General features: G+C 51.0%; 1 protein-coding gene across 3 annotated transcripts in view; it reads left to right on the forward strand.

The window, feature by feature from the left end:
- The window catches only part of SSH1 (slingshot protein phosphatase 1), a 61,028-nt gene extending 39,624 nt beyond the window's left edge, over nt 1–21,404 (forward strand). For 2 of the 3 annotated variants that reach the window (XM_058531646.1, XM_058531645.1), the window contains exons 7-14: nt 646–840; nt 2,012–2,105; nt 2,960–3,088; nt 5,557–5,603; nt 7,258–7,404; nt 8,974–9,174; nt 11,217–11,784; nt 15,251–16,971. In XM_058531646.1, the coding sequence (XP_058387629.1) occupies nt 646–840; nt 2,012–2,105; nt 2,960–3,088; nt 5,557–5,603; nt 7,258–7,404; nt 8,974–9,174; nt 11,217–11,784; nt 15,251–16,504 (2,635 nt within the window). In that variant the 3' untranslated portion in view covers nt 16,505–16,971. Of the gene's footprint in view, nt 1–645; nt 841–2,011; nt 2,106–2,959; nt 3,089–5,556; nt 5,604–7,257; nt 7,405–8,973; nt 9,175–11,216; nt 11,785–15,250; nt 17,084–20,533 lie in introns of those variants that run through there. The other variant, XM_058531644.1, reaches the window with a different exon arrangement.
- The last annotated feature ends 2,065 nt before the right edge of the window (nt 21,405–23,469 follow it).

A 23,469-nucleotide genomic window follows, 5' to 3' on the forward strand; every position in this document is an offset into this window, starting at 1 on the left:
TATTTTTGTAAAAAGAAATGAAACAAGGATGACTAAATTGCCCATTACCATGTACTTTTTCTGTATTGTTTCTTCTGACCCACTCGGCCTCCCCAAACCTCTTCTTCATTTAGTTCATCTATTAAAATGAGTTTCTAGAATTCCTTTCCTTAGGAAATCTAAGCACCTGAGCTATTACAGCATTGATGGGAGCAGGTTAGAAAGTAAGTTATTTAAAATGCAGTACAGTGTCTCTGCTGCATGTTGAAGACTCTTTCCTCCTAACTGCTAGGCCTCGTCGTGGTTCCTGCGTTCAAGGTGACCACGTCAGGAGTAAATCTTAATTCTTGGGAGTGAATGGATGGAATGTACAGTGGCATGTGAACCAGCTGGGTGGGAGGGTTGTGAAGTTTTTTGTCTCCTTTTTGGGAGTGGGGAAGGATGTTCTGTCTGCTCTTGGGTTTAGTGCGTATGTCCCGGAGACCAGCTGTGTCACCTAGCAGGCTGCCTTTGTTCCCCCTCATGACTTTTTAGGTAAGACCCTCTCCAGTAGCGAGTCCTTTATGAACTGCCCTTCCCCGCCCTGTTTTAAACCCTTTGTCGAGGGGAAACCCAGCCCTCCTTGTGCATCCCCAGGCCTTGACCGTCTCCCCCTCCTCACCCCAGGTCTGCCCTGCAGGTCCTTCACAAGGCCTGCGAAGTGGCACGAAGGCACAACTACTTCCCCGGGGGCGTGGCTCTCATCTGGGCCACCTACTACGAGAGCTGCATCAGCTCCGAGCAGAGCTGCATCAATGAGTGGAACGCCATGCAGGACCTGGAGTCCACACGGCCCGACTCCCCGGCCCTGTTTGTCGACAAGTAAGTTCGGCACCTCCTCGCCCACACCCGCGCTCGCCCCGTGCCCGCCCCTGCATCTGCACAACATCACACCTTCCCTGTAGCCCTGTGACTGAGGGCGACCTCTCAGAACCAGCATTTCGAGCAGGGGTTCCTAACCTGCAGCCCATGGGTAGTCTTTGGCTGGGGGAAGGGTCTGTGCCCACCACCCCCCTTTAAAAATCGTAGACAAATTTGGGTGTGAATGCCTTTCTGGGGAACAACTCCATACCTTCCATCAGATTCTCAAAGGAATATGTGGCCCACGTACTTCACCAGCTCTTGGGCAGTGCTCTGGGATCTGGCCTTGCCTCTTTGGGTTGCCAAAGACTTAATCTCCAAAGCCTCTTCCTGACCGCTCTTGGGAGCATTATGAACATGACGCCTGGTTCTTTGGATCCCAGAACACAGCTGTACCAACACAGGCCAAGGGCAGTGCAGTGGTGGCCGTAGAGGTAACAACAGTGAATCAAGTGGCCTGTGTCACAGGCTCACCAACAGAGACCCTTCTTCCCCCAGAATGTTTGTTCCTCTGGGACACTGCACTGAATGAGGAGAGGACCAGAAGCCTCAAAGAAATTTATGAGAAGGATGGGGAGGAATGATAGTTGTCTTTGAGTATATGAAGGGGCGTCATGTGGAAGGATTGCCTGGGTCCGTGTGGCCCCTAAAAGTCAAACCAGGGCTGATGGGTAGAAGTTTCAGGGAAATACATACATTTTCCATGTAAGAAGGAGATAATGGGAGCTGGACACAGTTGGGACTAGGGGCTGCCTCTGTACGCAGTGACGTCCTCACGCCCAGACGTGTTCAAGCAGAGACAGAGGGTCCAATGGCATGGTGGTGTTTCACTGGCGGTCCCAGCATCCTGCCCCGAGAGTCTGGTTCCTGCAGGACCTGAAGGAGGAGTGTGCTTCCCAACCGTTGTTTGTCCTCTTGACCTGCTCTCTACTTGATGACTCCTGTGGAGTTCTGGACACAGGGGACTTCTCTGTCCCTGTCCCTGTCCCCTACCCCCAAGAACATGCACACCAACAAGTCAGCTCTCTGAGTCCAAGCCGTGTTGTGTGTAGCCCAGGAGCATCTGGTGTTTGTGTGAACGTTGACCTCAGGCTTCCTGTAGTTCGCGTTCCTGAATGCCATTTCTTTCCAGGCCAACCGAAAGGGAAAGGACCGAGCGCCTCATCAAAGCCAGACTCCGGAGCATCATGATGAGCCAAGACCTAGAGAATGTGACCTCCAAAGAAGTAAGAGAACTCTTCCCCTCTTAGCAGGCCAGAGGCCCCGCGGTGGTCGTTGGTCTTGTTGCCCAAAGAGCAGCAGAGGGCTTAGCGGGAAGAGCGCAGGCCTTAGAGTCAGACTCCAGGTTGGATCCAGTCCTGCTGGGTACCAGCTATGAGGCCTTGAACAAATTTCCTGACTCTGAACCTTTATGAGACCACAGATGCACCGAGAAGCGTCTCTGGTTAGCGCTCTCTCCTCTGCCCCCATCTCCTTGTGTTCTACTTTGGATATAGCAGCCTCTTATTTCTGACAGGATCACAACTTACCAGCAGGTTACTAACCCTGGACCGCCTTCCATCTGCCTTTTAATGTTTTTCCAGATCACTTTTTTTCTTTTTTCAGTTGCTTTTTGTTGAAAAAAATACAATGAATTATAGTAATAGCTTAAAGTAAATAGATCTAAGAAGTTAAAGTGGCCATTTAATTTTTACTAGTTAATACACTTAAAAAATCATATTGTTACCTTCCCAAAGCAAGATGAAACCGATTCTGCGTTTTCACTGTGATGTGTTTGATATTTAATTGTAAAAGTACAGGTGCCTTAAACGCAACAGAAAAGATCCCATGGGAATCAGATTCCTTATTTGGAATGAACTTCCCCAAGTCAGAATTCCTTGGAGGCTGAGTAGCCTGCATTCCCGCCACCCACGCATGTGCGCTGCGTGTGTCTAAATGCATATGTGCTTACTCGTGGTTGAGGGAGTTGGGGAGGGGTGGGAGACACCATTTTGAAAACGGCCACGGGTCGTGTTGTGACTTGACTTCTTTGGAGGAACTATTTAGCAAATCACTTTTCCTAATATTTTCCACTCCACAGATCCGCAATGAATTAGAGAAACAGATGAACTGTAACTTGAAAGAATTCAAAGAATTCATAGACAATGAGATGCTCCTTATTCTGGGACAGATGGACAAGCCCTCCCTTATCTTCGATCATCTTTATCTTGTAAGAGGCACAGCGCATGGCCGCGTCTGGTTTGGGGGACATAAATCAGACCCTGATAGTCTGGAGCTTGCAGCAAGTCATGGGGGAAGGAATCTGAGTTACCACTGCAGCCTCCATCCTGACTATTATGGGAACTCCCCTCTTTGACCCCTTTTGGCCTGCAGCCTACTGGTTTGGAGCCTACTCCAGCCTGCTGGAGACGTGGCTCCCAGCTGAGCTGCAGGGATTGTTTGAAAGCTGTTTGGCACAACTGGGCAACCGTTTTCCGACTCACCGCCTTTTGTCTTCCTCAGTCACCGACACAGGGGCCCCATCCACTTACCTCCAAATGGTTTATGGGCTAAAAACCCCAGTCAGTAACTGCAATTACCCCACGCTCGCCAAGCCCCAGAATCATGCCTAGGCGTCCTGAGACAGGAGAAACGGTAGGGAAGATGGACCAAACACCTGACCGGTGGCTTCGCCTCTGCCTGTGCAGACAGCTGCTCTGTGCACTGCTCCCAGAGCCCATTGAAGGAACAGGCCCTAGTAATACAACTGTGGCGGGTTGTGGGCGTTCCCTTCACCTCCATCTCTTGCTCAGATTTTCTTAAAGCTGTAAATCTCCCTAGAAGGCAACTGGCAAGTTTTCAGTCAGAGAGACTGTAGAGGAAGGCCCGTTACTAAAGTTAGAGAGGCAGCGTGATGTAATGAAACTCATCGCCAGCCAAGTTCCCACTCCCCAGCCTGACCAGCTGTGTGACTGGGAGCAAGTCTCTGCCTCTTTTTGCCTTTATCCTATATCTCCGGGAATGATGACAGGATTAAATAAAATACATGTTTAAAGCACCAAGTGCAGTTTCTATAGGCACTCATCGATGGTATAACCGTCGTTAGAGCAGAAATCACTTCCGGGGAAAGTTGAGGAGGTGTATTTGCTGCTGAAGGCATGAACAATTTTGTTTTCTGCCTGTAGGAAGTAATTAATAATTCTCCAAATGTCATGGTATATATTTAATATATTAAATTAAATATATTTGATATATTAAATATATATTTAATGTATTTATGTGTATCAATCTCTCTCTCTGTTTAATGTGTATGTATTACAATGTATATAAACATGTGGGTTTGAAGCCTGGGATTTGAAGCCTGGGGTCTGTCTTCTCCCTGGGATAGTGACGTTTTGTTTTCCCTGTTGGAAATGAACAGCAGGCACTTGGGCCTGTCTCTCCACTAGGTGGTGATCGTGGCCGGAGGACACTCACAGCTTTAGTGGGGCTTTCTTATTTTTTCAGTGTGGTTTGGTGCTTTATGTCACTTTTTCCATGAGAGATACTAAAGGAATGTTAATGTTTGAGCCTCTCCCTCCAGTGTGAAAATACAGCGAGCACCCACACGTTGCCAGCTCCATTGCGGCCCCTGTAGCCCTGTGTCCTGAGGGGTCTGCCCTCCCGGGAAAGGAAGTGTAGGGGGAGACTAGGACCATCCCTTTGCTCTTTGTGACTCTGTTGTTTGCATTTCCTACAAGCAAAGTGGTAGGTTTTTCTCTGTTTTTTCCCTTCCGTGTCCTTTTCATGCTCAGATATGGAGGGTTTGTTTTTTTAATATCATTTTAAAAGTATTCATTTAAACATGTTATAGGAAATTAGGAAATATAAGTAAGTCTAAAGAAGAAAATTAAAAGCATTCCCAATTTCACAAATCTAGAGGTAGTCACCATTAACATGTTGATTTATTTATTTTTCTATCTCTTGTTTTTTTTAATGCATAGGTATCTTCTTTAAAAAGAAAGAAAGAAAAGGAAAGAAACATACTGTTTATGTTTACATATTTTTGTATCTTTTTAAAATTGTTTTCATTATGTGGTGTTTCCCTGTGTCATTCAATATCCTCCAAAAGTATGATTTATTTTAGTGGCTCCGTCATATGGACCCATCAGCGTTTATTTTACTGATTTCCTCTTGTTGGGCCTTTGGGTTGTTTCCACTGTTTTGTTATTACAAATAACCGTAAATATCTTTGTACATAGATCTCTGTGTGAATTCCGGGTATTTCCTCAGGGTGGCTTTTTGTCAGTGGAATTTCTGGGTCAGAGGGTGGAAACTTTTTAAATACTGCCAAAATACTTCCCAGAAAAGGTAGACTGATTCCTGCTTTACCTAGTGGTGTGTGAAAGTGCCCTTCCCGAGTGGGAGGGTGGAGGTCACTGCCTCTGGTGACAGGACCCTGCTGGCCTCTGAGGAGAGGAAGCTGGGAGAGGGGAGCAGGTTTTCCTGACTTGCTCTTCCCCGGTTCTGCTGACGGTGCCGTGAATGCCTGGGGCGCCTGCTTTGACGTCAGCCTTTCTCAGTTCCCTCTGCTCTCTGAGGCCAGGGGCCGGTGAAGTAGCCATCACTCTCAGGGCCAGCGCACACCACCGGCATCCCGTAAGCAGCTCTGAGGCTGACGTGTGACACTCACGGGGGTTTGTGTGATCTGTCCCCCAGGGCTCTGAATGGAATGCGTCCAATCTGGAGGAGCTGCAGGGCTCAGGGTGAGTCTGCTCCCCTTGTGTTCCCCTGTCCTTCCAGGCAGTGTCGAGGCCCTCTGCGCTGCCCTTGAGGGCGAGCCCTGTGCGGCCGCCTGTCATTGCTGCACCCCGTTTCCAGAGCCGCTGCTGGGCTGATTTGCATAGCTAAACAGCCGTGCTTCAGAATGCCACCTCCTGAATAATTCATGGGCTTTTAGATTTTACTGGGGTTTGTGTGATTGTGTCTGTCAGGGAGAATGATTCTAAATCACAAGTCAAATGGTCTAGGGCAGCCTAGATGCTGACAGGCTCCACGAGCCCCCTCCCACCGCCCACTGCCCAGCAGAGATGCTGCGAGTCTGAGTGTGGACACGTGTTGTTGGGCCAGTGAGCAGCTCTGATCCCCGGGCCACTCCAGGTCTATCGGAGGTTATACTTCTGGGCCTCGTGGGAATCTTGCAGCTAAATACTCGGTGTTGGCCAGAAACATATGCCTGTCTTAGCCTGAGAGATGCTTAGCAGCAGGCATAAAAATGTTTGAATCTAGACCTTCAAGAACAGATGTCTGGACACAGCCACAAAATCACCGTTCTGTGGGTCTGACATGATGGCATTCTTGAATTGCTGCATTTAAAAATCAAGACTAAACAAATCTTAAAATATATCTTGAGAACTACTGGTTAAAGATGTGTTCTTTCAACAGAAGGTATTCTTTTATGTAAGAAAGTATTCTTGGGGCCGGCCCCATGGTCTAGCAGTTAAGTGCGCGTGCTCCACTGCTGACGGCCTGGGTTCGGTTCCCGGGCGTACACCGATGCACCGCTTGTCAGGCCGTGCTGTGGCGGCATCCCACATAAAGTGGAGGAAGATGGGCACGGATGTTAGCTCAGGGCCAGTCTTCCTCAGCAAAAAGAGGAGGATCGGCATGGATCTTAGTTCAGGGCTGATCTTCCTCACAAAAAGAAAAAAAAAAGTATTCTTAAAATGCAGAGTAATACTGACCGTGCTTTCTGCCTTGCAGGGAGTAAATAAATGATTTTAAAGGTATTTTTTAAAGCGTTTATAAATATTCTCTTTATGAAATCTATTTGAGGTGTTTTCAAACTCCTGAAGTTATTTTGGTCTTCCAGGAATATAAGTATTAAGTTTAGAAAACTATAGAACCTGGGTTAGCAGACTGTCTCAACTATTTAGTTATTTATAGCCTGCCTTGTTGCAAAAAGGATTTAAGACAGTTTCCAAGGGCATAAATAATGGACGGATATATTCTGCTTTTTAACTATTTAAAAGTGGAGACTTTGTTTTTTCTAAAGCCTCTGTATGCTCATAATAGTTATGAATTTTAAAACCTGAAGAGAATTTAAAAATGTATCCAAGTAATACATATGTTTACCTTCCAGAATTAACATTGCTTAGCAGTGCTTTGAACTTGCTTATGTTTTTTATAAAGAAATTTGTTTTTTATTATAAATATAATACATTCTCGTTGTATAGAGGGCATTTAGAAAGTACACACACAAAAAATTACTATTAAGGAAAAACAAAAGTCCCACCACAAAAACATACCTTTTATTTCATGTGCATTTCATTTTTTCTCTGCCCAGTTTTTTGTTACTTTGTTTTTTATAGTTGCTCATTCTGAGTCTCCAAATTTGTTCTTTATTTTTTCTCCTTGCAGTGTTGACTACATTTTAAATGTCACTAGAGAAATAGATAATTTTTTTCCTGGCTTATTTGCATATCACAACATCCGAGTCTACGATGAAGAGACAACGGACCTTCTTGCCCACTGGAACGAAGCATACCATTTTATAAACAAAGCCAAGTAAGTGGGTAGGGAAGCCGTAGAAACCGGTCTGAAGAGGAAATTGACCGGCAGGCCCTGGGTGGGCAGACGTTGGTGGCGGTCCCAGACCCAGGTGTCTCCTGGTTTGAGGAGCCTGTGGTGTCTGACAGACCTCTGATTTTAGACCACTGGACCCCACACACCAACAAGGCCAAGTTGTCGATCTTCTCCAGGTGGGGCCCGAAGGAGCTTGTTCTCTCCCACCTATCGTTGATTGTGACATCTGACCCCAGTTTCGTTGACTGTGACATCTGATCCCAGTTTCGTGGTCAACACTGGTTCCAGACAAGGCTCCAGTACCAAGTGGACACTCTTGGGAGCTGTCCCCATGGGGAGTCGCTGAGCCAAAGGAGGGAGGAGAGGGGGCTGGGTCGTTCATGAGCTTAGAGCACTTTTGGGGCTGCTTGTCCAAAGAAACCTACTCCTGCAGATGCCCTGAGCTGTGGCCGCCTTCTCCACCTAAGTCAGTGTGGCTTTCAAGTAGAATGGGACAGACCGTCAGAGGTCCCCCAAGCCTGTCGCTAGTGTCACGCATCTTTTGTCCTCACCTTATTCTGTAGAACAACTCTGTCTTACTGAAGTCAGGAATGGAAAGAGATGACCCTTTGAGATGCTATCAAGAGAGACCCCATCTTCGGATTTGCACCCTTCTGGATCAAAGCTACATAATGTGTCCTGACCAAATCTTAGTTCTCTTGCACTCCCGGCGGGTAGACTTCAGACCAGCAGTCCTCCCCTAAAAAAGCACTGAGACTGGGGGGCGCGTTTAAGGCCTGGGTTATAGGAAACGAGCTGGGTCCCACCTGACAGGCAGGCTGGTGGGCCTACCTCTTGTCCAAATAGAGTTGCATAGGTGCTGCCCTTTCCAGCCTGGTGTTCCCTCCCATTCTCGAGCAGGCAGTACCAGAGAGACACTGTTCCCGGCCTTGCTGTATCTGTTAAATCAGCCACGCCCAGGCCAGCACTGCCTCCTTAGAAACAACCTGCCAGCCCATCTTCTTCCCCTGGCTGCTTTCCATCTTGGCTGAGTTGGGTGCTGCCGTCCTCGCTCTGGCTTCTTGACCTTCCTGTCTGCCAAGTATCTCGCTCTCCCAAGGGCCCTGCAGCTTTCGGGTCACTGACCCCATTTTTCCGCAGTAACCCATTCCTGTCTCCATCTGCTGGAGCAGCTGAGTAGCTTTTGCAGGGAACCCTTTAGCTGCCCACTTGTTTCCCACAAAAGGGGGTTTTGGTCTCCTGGCTGATCTGGCGATGTGGAAAGACTCCCACTTGGTTCCCGAGGGCACCCGATTTGGGAGCCCTCCCTGTAGAACTTGGCAAGGCAAGGACAGGTTTATCTCGATTTCCCATTGTGCACTGATTGATTTTGCAGCGAAGTTATTTCCTTTAGAGGGTGTGTGGCCATCTGCTGCGTAAACATCAGGATATAGGAGGATTTGGGCAAGGAGATCACTGCAGGGTTTAAAACAGTCCGTGGGGTAGAACCTGAGAGAAGGAAGTTGTTTAAGCTCTTTAAACGCCCCCCACCTCCCACCCCGGCCCCTGCAGGAGGAACCATTCCAAGTGCCTGGTACACTGCAAAATGGGCGTCAGCCGGTCCGCGTCCACAGTCATAGCCTACGCGATGAAGGAGTTTGGCTGGCCTCTGGAGAAGGCGTACAGCTATGTGAAGCAGAGGCGCAGCATCACGCGCCCCAACGCGGGCTTCATGAGGCAGCTGTCTGAGTACGAAGGCATCTTGGACGCGAGGTGAGTGACCATCTGCAGGAAAGGAGGCAGAACTGGGCTGGAGAAGCCATGCCGCCAAGCCCGCCGGGGCCCCCGTCCGCAGCCAGGCGTGCTCCCACTCGGTCTTCAGTGGCTTCCACAGCCAAAACCCTGCCCCTCAGGGGGAGCCAGTCTGAGAAAAACAACTATTGTTTGGGGTTTGATTAGTGGTTTCCAGGAGGGATCTGTTTTGATCTTGTTGGCATGCACAGAGAGCTGTTTTGCTGCCGGAGAGAACCATGCACGACTTCTAGTCCAAGGCACAACTGGGCAATGTGGGCACGTGGAGTCCACTTCCTGAGCGTTTGCTCTGGGCCGAGCCCGGAGCCGGACTTCGCGGAGGGCAGTTCCCAGGGCTGCACAGGCAGACTGGGCCCCGCCACTGACGAACTGGCAGCCTAGGGCAGGCTCATCAGTCTCCTGCAGCCTCAGTTGCCTCTTCTGAGTTAAGAATTGACCCACCTGGTAGGGTTGTGAGATTTACATGAGCACCATACACGTTTACCTTATAGATCCGTTGCTAGACCTGGCTCGTGGTAAATCATAACATAGCTTCTTTTTAAATCTCTAACCCCCACCTGGAAAAGGTCTGCACAGTACAGGTCATCTTCCGTTCACAGGGGAATAAGGAATTGACATGGAGGTTAACTTGTCCACGTCACACAGCCAGTGGACGGCAGAAGGGAGCACATGCCCGGGTCTGTCGGGCCGCAAGGCGCTGGTACAGGGAGGCCCCAAGGTTACCCTTCCCCCTAGAGGGCCCAGTGACCCCAGGCAGATCGCAGCTGGGCTCCGGGACTCACTTTCTGCCTGCTCCCTTTCTGTTCCGTCTGCCCGAGGCCTCCCTGCATTATTCTGACTGGCGTTGTGTGGGAGCCGCAGGCTAAGTCCACCGGCCTCTTGGCCACGTTTGGGAAAGCAGGAGTGCCTTGACAGGGCTGATCAGGGTTCCGAGACCAGCTCCGGACATTCTGGACTCCTTCACTGTCAACCAGAGTGTGCTGGACAGATCCCCAGGCAGAGCCCAAGGAGGAGGGGGGCAAGACCCATCCTGCTCTCCCCTCCTTTAGCCCTTTGGTCCCTCGCTGCCGTGAGTGGTTTGCAGCCTACCCTGGGGTTCCAGGCTGGGTTCCCAGCAGCTCGGTGTTGACTGAATTGCAGCCCCCCCCCCCCCCCGAGGGCCCTCTGACCTCGCCTGGAACATGCACACGGAGCAAACAGTCATGAGTGATCGTGACACCCCTCGCATTGAAGAACCACAGCAGATCCTGAATTTACACCATCCTTTGACATTTACTTCTCTCCTCTTAACCCTCACAGCCCTGGGATGTTGGTGTTGCTCTGTCTGAGGTTCATGGAGGTGACTGACTTACCTTATTTCACTATAAGCCTTTCTCTTTTTTCTTTTTTAACCCTTACATATTAAAAGTATATTATAAAGATAATACTACGGTATTAGAAGACATATTTTAGAAACTGACCTGTAATCCCTCTGACCTAAACAAATTTGTCCAATTTTCTGGGATCCTCCCTACTTTTGTGCATTACCTGTTTAAGTAGTTGTGTCAGTGTGTGCAAATCTTGACTTACTCTCTGCTTTGAACCCCAGTATTTCCCTACAATACGGGTAGGAGAAGATGATTATTATTTGACAGATGGAGAAACTGAGAGACAAAACATTGAGTGATGTGACTCAGTTCACCAGATGGGATGGGACACTGGGCTCATGGTAGTATTTCAGGTCTCGACTCCTTCCTGTGTCTGCCACATCGTCATCACAGGACAAGAAAGTCACTTAAGACTTTTTGTGTGAGCAGTGATGATCTAGGATTTAGGGTCTTAGTGCTGTTTCTGTCATCCTTGCATTTCTTGGGGACAAATGAAAAAGAGAGGCTTTACCCAGGTGAGCCCCTGGCGTCCACCCAAGCCTTGGGCTGTCCCGTGCTGGCTCACCCCCGCTCCTTTTACCAAGACCCCCTGGGCACTGGTCTCTGCTGACCTTCCTCTGCCCTTCCTCCCCCCAGCAAACAACGGCACAACAAGCTGTGGCGCCAGCAGACCGAGAGCTGCCTGCAGCAGCCTGTGGATGACCCTGCAGAGCCCGAGGACTTCTTGCCAGAGACCCTGGATGGCACCCCAGAAGCCCAGTTGCCCTGCTTGGACGATGCCGCCCAGTCTGAGTTCCCAGGCAGCAGGGACCCAGGAGGACCCCCTCTCCCGTGCTGTTTCCGGCGACTCTCAGACCCCCTCCTGCACTCCCCCAGCGACGAGACTGGCAGCTTGGTCCAACTGGAGGATCTGGATAGGGATGCTCTGTTGGAGGAAGCAGCCCAGCCAGCAGAGGCGCACAAGCCAGCCAGACATCCCCAGGAAGGCTCTGGACCCTGTGAGAAGGAAGTGAAGAAGAAACTGGAGTTTGGGAGCCCCAAAGCCCGGGGTGGCTCCTTGCCGCAGGTGGAGGAGATGGAAAGGGAGGAGGCCCTGGGAGCAGGGAAGTGGGGGCGGCCCCCAGCCCAGCTCGATAAAAACCTGCTCAACCGGGAAAACCTAAATAATAACAACAGCAAGAGGAGTTGCCCGGATGACTTTGAGGTAGGCATGGGACCAGCATGCAGGGGCAGCCGTCCTGGCCCCCAGAGCAGCCCCCACACAGCCGCCTCTGCCGCTCGGCTCTGCCAGCTCAGCAGTTCTCACCCCCAACCACCAGTGGCTTTCTTTCAGCGAGTGGCCTCGGGCGGACTGGGACTGTGGGCACATAGTGGACCAGGGATCTGCAGGGATAACGCTTTAATCCCTGCGTGCCCTCTTCACCCCACCGCCTCATTCCTCATTCATGTCTTCGGGCGGGGCTGCCAACTCTCTTTATTCTGATGTAAAATGTAAATCATAGAGCTTATCACCCGGCTTCAACATTTATCAATATGTGGCTGTTCTTACTTCATCTCACCCCACCCACTTTCCCACACCCTGGATTATCTTGAAACAAATCCCAGATATATCCTTCATTCACAAATGCTTCAGTATATAACAACTACCATACCATCACCACCTTTAAAAAATTTGACAGTAATTCCCCAACATCCTAGATATTTATTTAGTTTTCCAATTCAGATCTAATGCTTATCTCTCAGAACTCAGATTCTAATGCTTAACCCCCTTAGTCCCTTGAGGCTGCCGTGTTGGGTGGGTTTCTGCAACAAGGTTTCAGGAAGCTGGCACCAGCTCAGAAAATCCTTACTTCCACCAGCCTTTCCCCACTCTGAGTGGCAAGGAGCGGAGGGTGGTTTTCGTGGAGGAGTGTGCTGTGCTGCCTGGTCTCGGCACAGCACTCCCCCCTCGCTGTGCGCTGCCTCCCCATGGTGGGGGGAAGGAGCTTCATTTCCCCTGGCCTCACCACCCATCTCCCGGGACAGCTCTGGTTCTCAAGTGAGAGCCCGCGGAAAGCTGGCAGATGCATTCCGATATACGGAGGGTTTGTCATTATCGCCTTATAACAAACAAAACTGGGAAGTTAGATCCACCGACCTCCCAATCATAAAATGTATTCCAAACCAAATGCTAGTTAGTGATGAATTTCCCCCACCACTACCCTTCCCTCAGAGAGCAAATACTCATAAAGATGGATGACATAAAACCTCTTGGTCAGGATGGTGGTGCCTTAGTCTGAGATGACGTAGCCGTGAGTGGTAGAATAATCAACACAAGAGAAGCTCGGAAAAGAGGGTAAATGAAGGACGCCTTCCTCTCCTGGCCAGACTTTGATTGGATGGGGGACGTTACCTAGGGAATAGAACCTAGAGACAAGCATTCATTGTTCAGCTTGTGATTACTAACTGCGGTGCAGGTTGGTGAGGGGGCACAGCTGTAAGCTAGCTCGGCACACATCGCTTCCAGGGGGAGATGTGACGGTAGACACGTAAGGATGTAACAAAGAAGGCAAAACAGGTGGTGCTTGGTGTGATGGCGGAGATAAACCGTGGCACGGTGGAGAATAACGTACAAAGGGAAGAGACAGAAAGAGCTGGCCTTGCAAAGAGCAGGAGGAGAGGCTTGTGGCTCTTCACCCCCGAGGGTGAAGAGCCTGGCGTGTGAGGGGGACGGCAGCTGGATGCAGTGGTTGAAGGGCTGTGGTCTGAGGCGGTTGGACAGGTGGCCAGGGCATGCGGGGCCTCGTGGCATGATGGCAGGGCTCTGCACATTGTTCCCTGGGCACTGGGAAGCCACGGGAGGGCTTTAAGCAGGGGGATGACAAGGCCTACTGGCTGTGGTCTGAAGGGAGACATGGGGTGGGAGCTGAAGCAGGAACCTGAGATGACGGCACCTCAGAGGACAGGGCAAGGACAGAAATGCACAGCGTGGGAGGCGTTTGGAGGCAGAGCCCTTCCTGCCTCAGTCTCTCCAGCGTGCACTTCTGTGCGTGGGCCCTTCTCCCCCACTTCCTTTACACTGCTCCTTCCTGTGTCCGTGGTGCCTTCTCTCCTCCCCTTTGCCCCATCAACACCTGCTTGTCCCAGAAGTCTCAGCTGGGGTGTCGATTCCTCTGGAAGACTTCCCTCTGTGGAAGACTTTGTGCCCATCACCCCCCCGTCCGAGCACTTTTCACATGGTTTTCTGGTCCCTTCCCACCAGTGGACAGTGGGCTTCTTGAGGGTGGGGACTGTGTCTTGTTTGCAGCCCCTGCACCTGATGCATGTCCTGGCACAGGACAGGTGCTCCCTAAATCAGAGTTGGGTGAACGATTCTGTCCCACCCTAGTGCCCTGTGGGCTCTGAAAGGAGCTCTCAAATCTCCCTCCTTGGTAGATTTCATCCTGTTTTAGAACATGAGGTTTTAAAGATTGAGAAGAAATGAACACGTGGACATTTTGCTTAGAGCTTCAGAAAAACTTCTGGGTCAAGGGTTCAGGCCTTACCACGAGGGTGAGCAGGTCTTACTGCTCGACCTGGAAGCCAGCCCAGGAGTCCTGACTGGGATAGGATTCTGGCGGAGTCCCAGCCTCCCGCTTCCCCGCACACGCTCCCCTGCGGCCCCCAGGAATCACAGCTGCGTTTCGTTTTGATTCCTCACCTGGCAGGACCTCAGTCTGCCACACAGGGTGCTGTTAATCCCTGACAGTCACGGCCAGCGGGACCCCCAGGCTTCCCTGGGCAGGAGAAACAGCATCAGCCCTTTGCCAGGAAGGCTTCCCTTTAGACCAGCTTAGGAATCTCACAGAAACAGCTCTCGGGGGAGAGGGTCGGCTCCCCCTGCCCCGGCTTCTGCTGTTCTCCACTCGGTCTCAGCCCCGATGAGCAGCCCTGGTGCCTGTCGGTGGGCACAGGAGGGAGGCGGACGGTGCCCTGCCCATCGGGAGGGCGGGGGTGTAGAGGCACGTTCCCTTAGACGCCCTAGTGACCAGCAGGTGATTTTCCTTGGGAAACAACACAAACGTGTTTCCCATGGGCATATAAAACCCCCCTCAGCCTGGCTCCCTCACCGGGGCTGTGGGCGCTGTGTTTGGGTCTACATTGGAGTCTTTCCCAAACCTTTTTCGCCCTTTGCCACCTCTGAGGAGCTAGATGCTGGTTCTTTGGAGCCAATCTCTATTCGTGCTAGACGGGAAGGGTTCCGTTTTCAGGCTACAGACTCCCGAAATGCAGATTCTTTCTGAAGGAGAAAGAAAGGGTTGAGGAACCTGCTGTGCCAGAAACGGCTGTTTCGTTTAATTCTCAGAATGCTGTGAGGTCAGAGTTACCCTCCTTCACCTGAGACCGAGGCTCGGGGGAGGATTGCATGGTGCAGGCGGCGGAGGCGGCTTGAGAAGGGAGGCCCTGCTTCTGACCCTGCTGGCCGTGTGGCCAGAGGTGTGCCCGGGATCGTGGCCGCGTGCCTCCTGGACAGCTTGCTTCAGCGTCTCTGACTCGTCGCTAACCTCTGTCAGTGCTGCCCCGTGGGTTCTGAGAGGCCTCTTCCCGCAATGGCAGGAGTGACGCGCTGCCCCTCCAGGGCCCGCCCCCGCCCCGCGGCTCTGGTCGTTGGCCCCTTGCTGCACGCTCACGGTGTTCTTGTCTCCTTTCAGCACGATGCTATCTTTGGGATCCTTAACAAGGTGAAGCCTTCCTACAAATCCTGTGCCGACTGCATGTACCTTACAGCCAGCGGGGCTCCTGAGGCTTTTGGGGAGCGATGTGAGAACCCGGCTGCTCCCGCCATCTGCACCCAGCCGACCTTCCTGCCCCACCTCACGTCTTGCCCCGTGGCCCACACATCCAGCCGGTCCCGAGCTTATGAGAAGCTGACCTCTGGCCCGACGGAAACTCCCCCATTCCTACCACCAGCAGGCTCGAGGAGGCCAGACACTGGTGACTCTGGGGCTGGTGCTGCCACAGAGCTACCAGCTAGCCTTTTGGAACCTTCCAGAGAGACCCCAAAAGTCCTGCCAAAGTCCCTCCTTTTGAAGAATTCTCACTGTGATAGGAACCCTCCCAGCATGGAAGTGGTGAAGGAAGAGTCGCCGCCCAAGAAAGATCTAAAGCCGTCCAAGGACCTGCGGCTTCTGTTCAGTAAAGACTCTGAGAAGCCGACCGCCAGCAGCTACCTGATGCAGCACCAGGAGTCCATCATTCAGCTGCAGAAGGCCGGCCTTGTCCGCAAGCACACCAAAGAACTGGAGAGGTTAAAGGTCACGCCGGCAGACCCAGCGTCTGCCCTCAGGGACGGCACCACCAGCAGGCTGGAGGCCAGCGTAGCCGAGGAGAGCCAGGACCTGGCTCCTGTCCCCCAGCCAGGGCACCCGGCTTTGCCCAGCCAAGCCGGCAGCGAGGAGAAGTCAGAGGCCGCGCCCCCTCCGTTGGAAGGAGCCTCGCTGAAGAGCCCCACTCCCTTCCTCTGCCGCCTGGATCACACCAGTCATTTCTCAAAAGACTTCCTGAAGACCATCTGCTACACCCCCACCTCGTCTTCCATGAGCTCCAACCTGACCCGGAGCTCGAGCAGCGACAGCATCCACAGCGTCCGCGGGAAGCCGGGGCTGGTGAAGCAGCGGACGCAGGAGATCGAGACCCGGCTCCGGCTGGCGGGCCTCACCGTCTCGTCCCCCCTGAAGCGCTCACACTCTCTCGCCAAGCTCGGAAGCCTCAACTTCTCCACAGAAGACTTGTCCAGCGAGGCCAACGTGTCCACCATCGCCGACTCCCAGGACACCAAGTGGAGCGAGTCTTCCTTTTTGCATGAGCCCCAGGCAACCCCAAGGACCCCAGCCACAACCTCCAAACCGTCAGGGAAATCTGCCCCCGAGAACTTGAAAAGCCCCTCGTGGGTGAGCAAAAGCTGACCCGCCTTTTGCTGCGTTTGGACTTATATTTTCACACGGTCCCTCCAGTTCCACTATGGATTTTGGTCAGCCCCTTATGTCTTGATTTCTCTTACCCAATTGGCATTAACCTAACTTTTCCCCCTCTTGCCATAGAGAGGAGGAGAAGACACAAAAATAATTGACATACAGCACAAGAAGAAAGGGTATCAGTCGTGTGGCCTGGGAAAACCAGAAGCTGTTGGCCAGTAGACTGATCCTGAGTCCTGTGTTTTCAAGAAGAATCATGTTTTCAGAAGAGCCCATACAGATATGCCCACACATTGAAAATATTCCATTTGCAGCATGCAAAAGAATAGTTGAGGAGCGCACGTCCCTAGGCCGTTTGGGGCCTCATGGGAAAAGTCTTGGATGGCAATATAAGTCCTACCTCTGTTCGTGCTGTGCTTTTTATTTTTAAAATACAATAATGACCAAGGCTCATTCCAGGGAATAACGCTGTGTCAGAAAAAGGTTTTCCAAAAAGATTTTTTTTTTTTTTTTGGTTAGGACCCCAAAAAGGGTTAAGATTTCTAACGCGACTGCAGCCAGCACTGCTAGGTAAGGTCACAGGGAGGCGTCGAGTGCTGTTGCTGAACCAGCTCGGTGGTGTGTGGAGGTCGTCTGTGCAGTTGAATTCTCTGTCCTGGTGTGCTGTTACGGCGGAGTGATGTGTGTGTGGCCTGCACGAGGGTCGGGCGGGGGGAAGTGTGTGTGGTGTTCTCCGTCGTTCCTCATGGTGAAGTTTACGTTGCCTCCCGCCTGGCAGGAAGACCCGCAAAGCCTTGTTGAGTCGCAGCTGCTGAATCCAGTGTGGTTGTGTCGAAGTGTTGAAAGCCCCCGAGTCCTGGCAGGGGCGGTGGTTCTGAGATGCGGATCATCCTGCCCAGAGCCCTGGCACGCAGGTTCATGAGGTCACGTCTGCTCAGGTTTGGGGAGGAAAAGGTGATTTTGGCGGAGAGAAATCTCTCAGTGCCTCTCCAGGAGCCTGCTTGCTGCAGCTTCTCTGGGAGAAGTGGGCCTGTGGAGAAGCTTCACAGATGTAGATGCTTGCCCCTTCCCACAGTGAGAACACTGCTTCCTGCTCTCTCGGGCTCTTCCTGGCGGTGAGGACGGAGTGAAGGAGGGGTCTGTCGTCCTGGCCTGGGCTCTGTGGGTGCCCCCTTAAGAGTCAGGTGGCTCTGGGGTAAGTAGAGGGACTCCTCTGGTGTCCCTGAGCAAGACAGGATGTTAAAATATCTTGAAGAGAGAGAAGGGGCTTGGTTAGACAAGTTTAATTCAGAGGTCAGCAAACTGCAGTGTACGGCCCCGTGAGCTAAGAACGGTTTTTACATTTTTAAGAGGTTATAAAAAAACATAAACTAATATGCGACAAGACCATGTAGGCTGCAAAGCCTAAGGTATTTACCATCAGGCCCTTTATAGACAAAGTTTGCTGACCCCTGGTTTTATTTGACAACACAGGGCTGCCTAGTGCCCTCCAGGAAGAAACTGGGCAGATGGAAGGCCTCGCTTGCCTCTTCAACACCTTGGGCCAAACCCTTCCCTCCTCCCGGCCCAGACCTTGCCAGCCCACCCGCAGCGTGTCTCTCCTGCAGGGTGAGGGCTGTGTACATGGAGGGCACGGCTGGCTGAAGCTTCCCACACTTCCAGCGTGCCCTCAGCTGGGTCAGCCAGGTTAATTCAGTGAAACTAGAAAGGCTTCAAGGGCCAGTCAAACTCTGGAAGTGGGAATGAGTCGCCATCTTACAGTGGCCAGAACTGGCCCCCTGAGAGCAGCCATTCTAGAGGGTGTTCAGGAACAAAGCTAGGCCATATTTCAACTAGTGGGTTGAGTTTTTGCAAAAACACTCTCTCCAATCTCCAGGAATTTTTTCTCCCTGATGTTATTTTTTTTTAAATATACGTTATTTTACTTTATAGGAATTTGTTTTCCCACCACTGTCAATTGAAATTACTTTAAAAGGTGATTATCCACTTATTCCTGAAATTTCCCCCTCTCCCTCAGCCAACAAAAGCATATTCTCAAAAAAAACAAAAAATCAAGTTCAGTATGTTTTGCCAAATTAAATTTTATGTGGTGGATCAATTTTTGTGTCAAAATAATCCTTTAGATGTGTGATGACAGGCTTATGTTGGTTTTTTTTAACCATGTCTGTGTATGAGAGTGATATATTTTTGAAAACTTTAATTTTGAAAGCCATAATTTTTCTTATCCAGTTTAAGCATGGGAAGAAGATTACAAATATGAGTGGGTCTTTGAGTTTTCGCAAACTTTATCCATTCGTTTTCAGAAGCATAGTTAGCATATCAACATCAAAACAGACCAGGGCCCAGGGCCCCATCATCAGAGCAAAGTGAAGCGTTCTTGATTTGATGGATAACACTCTGGCCTGGAGAAAAGGATAAACATTTTTCTCTAAGACCCAGATCAGCTGTGTGTAAACATATGGCAGATTGCTGTTTGAAATCTTATGCTAACAAGACAAGACCATTCTGCCAGGCTTGGGGGCACCTTGGCAAAGACAGATTCATGCTGGTCTCTGAAAAGAAAGTTTGCCCCATAAGATATGCCATATCTTGACTGATGCTTTGTCTGTAATGTTAGCTGATGGGGAACATTCCTAACATGAGTGGCACAAGTGAGGCAGGGGTTTATGCTGTGAAAGTCATCGGTTCTGGCGACTGCCATTTTCACAGAATGCCTTTGTCAAATTAGGAGTGAACAAAAATTTTCTAAATCGGCTTGATACCCTGTGTATTCAGCTGCATTTCATCTTCCATCTCACCTTTCCCTCACTTGAATTCATATGGCATGCCAAAAGTTAGACTGAACTCGATCTTCATCTTGCATTGATACAGAGAGGTCTTGTCGAGTTTTGTTTAGTCTTAAGGGGAGACTGCTCACAGAGAGAGGAGACACCGTGCACCGTGCTGCCCTCTGATCCTGCTGTGATAATGCCAACTTCCATTTCTTTGTCTTCTGGCTATTTCAGGGTCTTGGACCAATGTCCATTGTTGCGTGAACTTCTTAAGAACAAGATTCTTGCTCTTGGTATTCTCTGCCTCCTTGGTCTCAGTGCGGGGACTCATGCCGACCTCTGGGCTTCCAAACAGCTCTCTGCTGGGTAGTGGCACCCTGTCCATTAGGCATGCAGATTACTCACCAGGTGCTCACAGGCGGCTGCACTGGCCAACCCCTTTCTGCTCCAGCCTGCCCTCTCTAGCCAAAGACCATTCCAGTCCATTCTAAAGCCTTTTCCCTCATGGGTCAGCCCAGAGAATGCCACAAGATAGAGCCAAATTTGCAATAGAATGAACACCTTCAGGACCACCCTGTACTTCTGCACTTTGTCTCTCCACCTAGGCCTGATCCCGAAAGGTTGATAAATCCCCCCGCTGCCCGGCGGCCATTTCTCCCTAGTGAGAACAAATGCTGCATCGGTTAGTCAAGATCAAATAAGTAACTTCGCCCGAGGTGTCCAAAGAGGGCCTTGCTCTCTGCTGGCAGGCAGTGCTTGGTGCCAGAATACATTTCACTCAACCCTACTCTCTGGCTTGCCACATAGCTGGCCTTCCCCCAGGCACACGCGCAGTGAGGGCAACCACTTCACCTTTGGCAAGAGAGCTAGGTGGGCTGGGGAATTCGTGACATCTGGACAGCACGGGGCAGGGTCACCTGCTCTGGTCCCCACCCCACCCCCTCACAAGTTCTTGCCAATGCTGCATGCCAAATGAAGGTAGTTGATTGACCCCCAGGCTCAGCTACTTGGATTTTTTATTGTGTGCTCTGCAGTTGAATACCTGTGTGTACGAGTTCGCTCTGCATATACATATTTGAATATATATGTAACTTGAATCACATCATCATGTGCATCACTTCTCTCGTCCGCACCCATGCTGGCTTCCGCGCTGTGAAGCAGATCACCAGAGCGATCTGGAGTGTGCTGTGTAGCGCTGCCCTCGGGAGCTGGGAGATGGGGACGTGACTGCCTTGTTTTTGTCTTGCAGTAGGTGCTGTGGCCCTGGCTTCAGTCAGTCTCTTAAACAGGAGTCTTTATAACCAGACCTCCAGGCCTCTGCTGTCTTGCTGTCGGCTGTGCTGCACGAGAAGATGGCTGCTTCCTCCCTCTTTCCTACACTGTAATTATTGTTTTACAATTGAGTGCCTTAATAATAGTTTACAAATACTGTGTATTTATGGGAAACTGTTAAGCTCTCACCTTCTGTGATTGGATACTTTGCCTTGTCAGTGGTGGTTGGCATTAGGGCCGGCGCTTGCCCTGCCCCATACTTGAGCTCATCTGCTGTGCGGTCTCACACATGCGCCCACAACCGCCCAAGGAGCATTGCTCCCGACAGCGCTGGGCGGTCCTGCAGGCGAGGCAGGCGCTGGCTCACGTTGCGTCCCAGAGTAGCGAGGAAAGAGCGGAATTGGGTTTGCTAGCCAGCTGGGGGTGGCGCAGCCCAGCGCCTCGCCCGTTCCCCCGTCACACAATCGTACTCTTGTTTAATAGAGATCCTATTACCACCTAGACCACCCTATCTTCCTCTTTGCTGGTGTCCTGAGCTCTTTGCAATGAAATGCAGGTACAGACCGCCCCTGCCTCAAAGTCAGGAGCTCCGCAAGATGGGCTGCCCTTTGGTTTTTAGAAGCTGCCAGTGGGTTCCAGTGTTGTGAAATATCAATGATTTTTTTTATTACATTGTTTTTCTTGTTTTTTTTTTACATTATATATTTAAAAGGCAGTATCTTTTGTACTGTGAATTTGCAGTAGAAGATGCATAACGCACTTTTTTTTTTTTTACTTCTGTTGGTGTGTACTGTATAGTCTGTGTGCTTCTTGTGATGGAAATAAACTTTTTCTTTATAAATGCCTGATGACCTGTGAACTTGTGCAAAAGGAAACTGCCTCTTCAACTATGGCCAAGGCAGTCAGACATATCTTCATCATCGTGATGGCCAGGCTTGACTGGGCACGTGCTGTCTGCTAGGCCCCATGCTGACAACCTGGACAGGTTAGACCAAAGAAAGAACTAAGGGAAGAGATGTGAGCTCCTCCAGGAATCGCCTCTTTTCCTCCTGATTTTGCCAGTAAGGAAGAGCAGGCCCATTTGTGGGTGGTCATTTGTATGCCAAAAAAACTGTGCCCACCAGGGTGAGACCTGGACTTTGGGTGGTGTCTCTTCCCGCACAAGCAGAAAATGTAAAACTAGAGGTGTGCTCACAGCAACCCCTAAGCTGCTCACACCACATCGTGGGAGAGGGGACCGTGGAGGCTAATTCTTGCTGACGGCCAGGGCAGGAATCCCAGCGAACCTTGGTCCCTGCACACGGTGAAGGCTTACCTGGGGCTCAGGTCACACTCTGCTGCCAGTGAGGAGCTTTGGGTGCCTCTCCTCCCTGGGTAACTAGCAAAGCTGGCTGCTTCCATCATAAAACCCTGCCCTCTTAGAGTTCTTTGCTTGTAGCTCCGCAGTCAGAGGAAGGAACATGAAGACTCACATTCACTCATCTGCCTTTGTCTGGGTGCCATATGTTACACCTAGTCACATTCCAGTGGGCAAGACCTAGTCTCATGGCCCTGCCCCAGCTGCAGGGGGCTGGGAGGTGTAAGGTGCACACATATGGGGGGGCACTGACTGTACACCACAAGTCCATTGGCGTGACCACTGAATTCCAGGGCCTGCAGATGTGAAAATACTTTGTTCAGTTCACCTAGACTTGCCCTGTCTCTCACCTGGACTCACAGGAGACTGAGGGATAAACCCGAAGGCGAGCTTACTAACTTACAACAAGAATTATAGCTGTTGACAGGCCAGCTTACTCTCACTTGCCATTAGCACATTGAGTCCTAGACAAATCTCAATTTGAAGCCAAATTATGACTAGGAATTGCTTATGGATTGTGAAATCAAAGCGAAAGGTTAGTAGGATGACCCTGATGGTTAGTGCAGTCGAGCTGTAATGCAGCCTTTTCTGGAAGATGTTTCTGAAACTGAACGGCTGAGGGTCACCGTTCAGGACCGTCTAAACTGGCACGGCCGGAGACGCCCACCAGATTCTCTGCAGGCTCCAGACGTGGATCAGAGCCTGGGGATGGGGCCCGGCGCTCATTCCCTGGGAATTCTGATGGCCAAGTTTGGAAACCATGGAAGTAAGAATGTGATGCAATCAAGCAGGCCTCCACTTTGCTAGTTACAATCACATTCCACACATGCTTTCTGGAGACAACACCCACATCACCCTCACAGAAGACGGGTGTTCCCAGCTAGTCAGATGCTCATTGACCAGGGCCCTAGGAGAACGTGCCTATAACTGGCTGCTTGTACCCTGACTTTCTCCTCAGAGCAGCCGTCGCGAGGTGGAGTGTGGTCCTGGGTCACATCTCCCGTGGGGGTGGCTTTGCAGGGGAGGACCCGCATGCTTGCTTGTGTGTACGCCTGGGGAAGCCCCTCTTGGCAAGATGCTCAGAAGAGGCTCCAGAAGGCAGAGCTTGGAAGAGGACTGGGCGTGTCAGAAGGATTCACTTCCTGGTAGGGAAGCCCTTTCTAAAAGAGATGTCCACCAACAGTGCACAAAGTGAGCCCAGCCCAGAACCCCTCCCCCATCCCTGCACCCAACCCGGGGGAGCAGAACTATACTTCTCCTGCGCCTTCCATGTACCCAGCGCGCAACATGAGGAATCCCTTTGAATCCTCCAGACGGCTCTGTTGACTGTTACCTCAGTTCACAGATGAAGAATCAGGCCTGCGGAGTGTGAGTCATTTGCCCAAGTTTAGATCTAAAAAGTGGTGAATCCAGACAGGTCCCGCTCCTTCCCCTCATGAAGCCCTTCCCAGAGCTATCCCCCACCCCGGAAGTAGAAAGAAGCAAGCTGAAGCCGCATCTTGATCTCCCTTTAGGCATCATCAAGAAAACACAGGAGTCAGAAATGAAGCCTCCAG

This window comes from Diceros bicornis, chromosome 35 (assembly GCF_020826845.1).
Source record: "Diceros bicornis minor isolate mBicDic1 chromosome 35, mDicBic1.mat.cur, whole genome shotgun sequence".
In the NCBI taxonomy this organism is placed as follows: domain Eukaryota; kingdom Metazoa; phylum Chordata; class Mammalia; order Perissodactyla; family Rhinocerotidae; genus Diceros; species Diceros bicornis.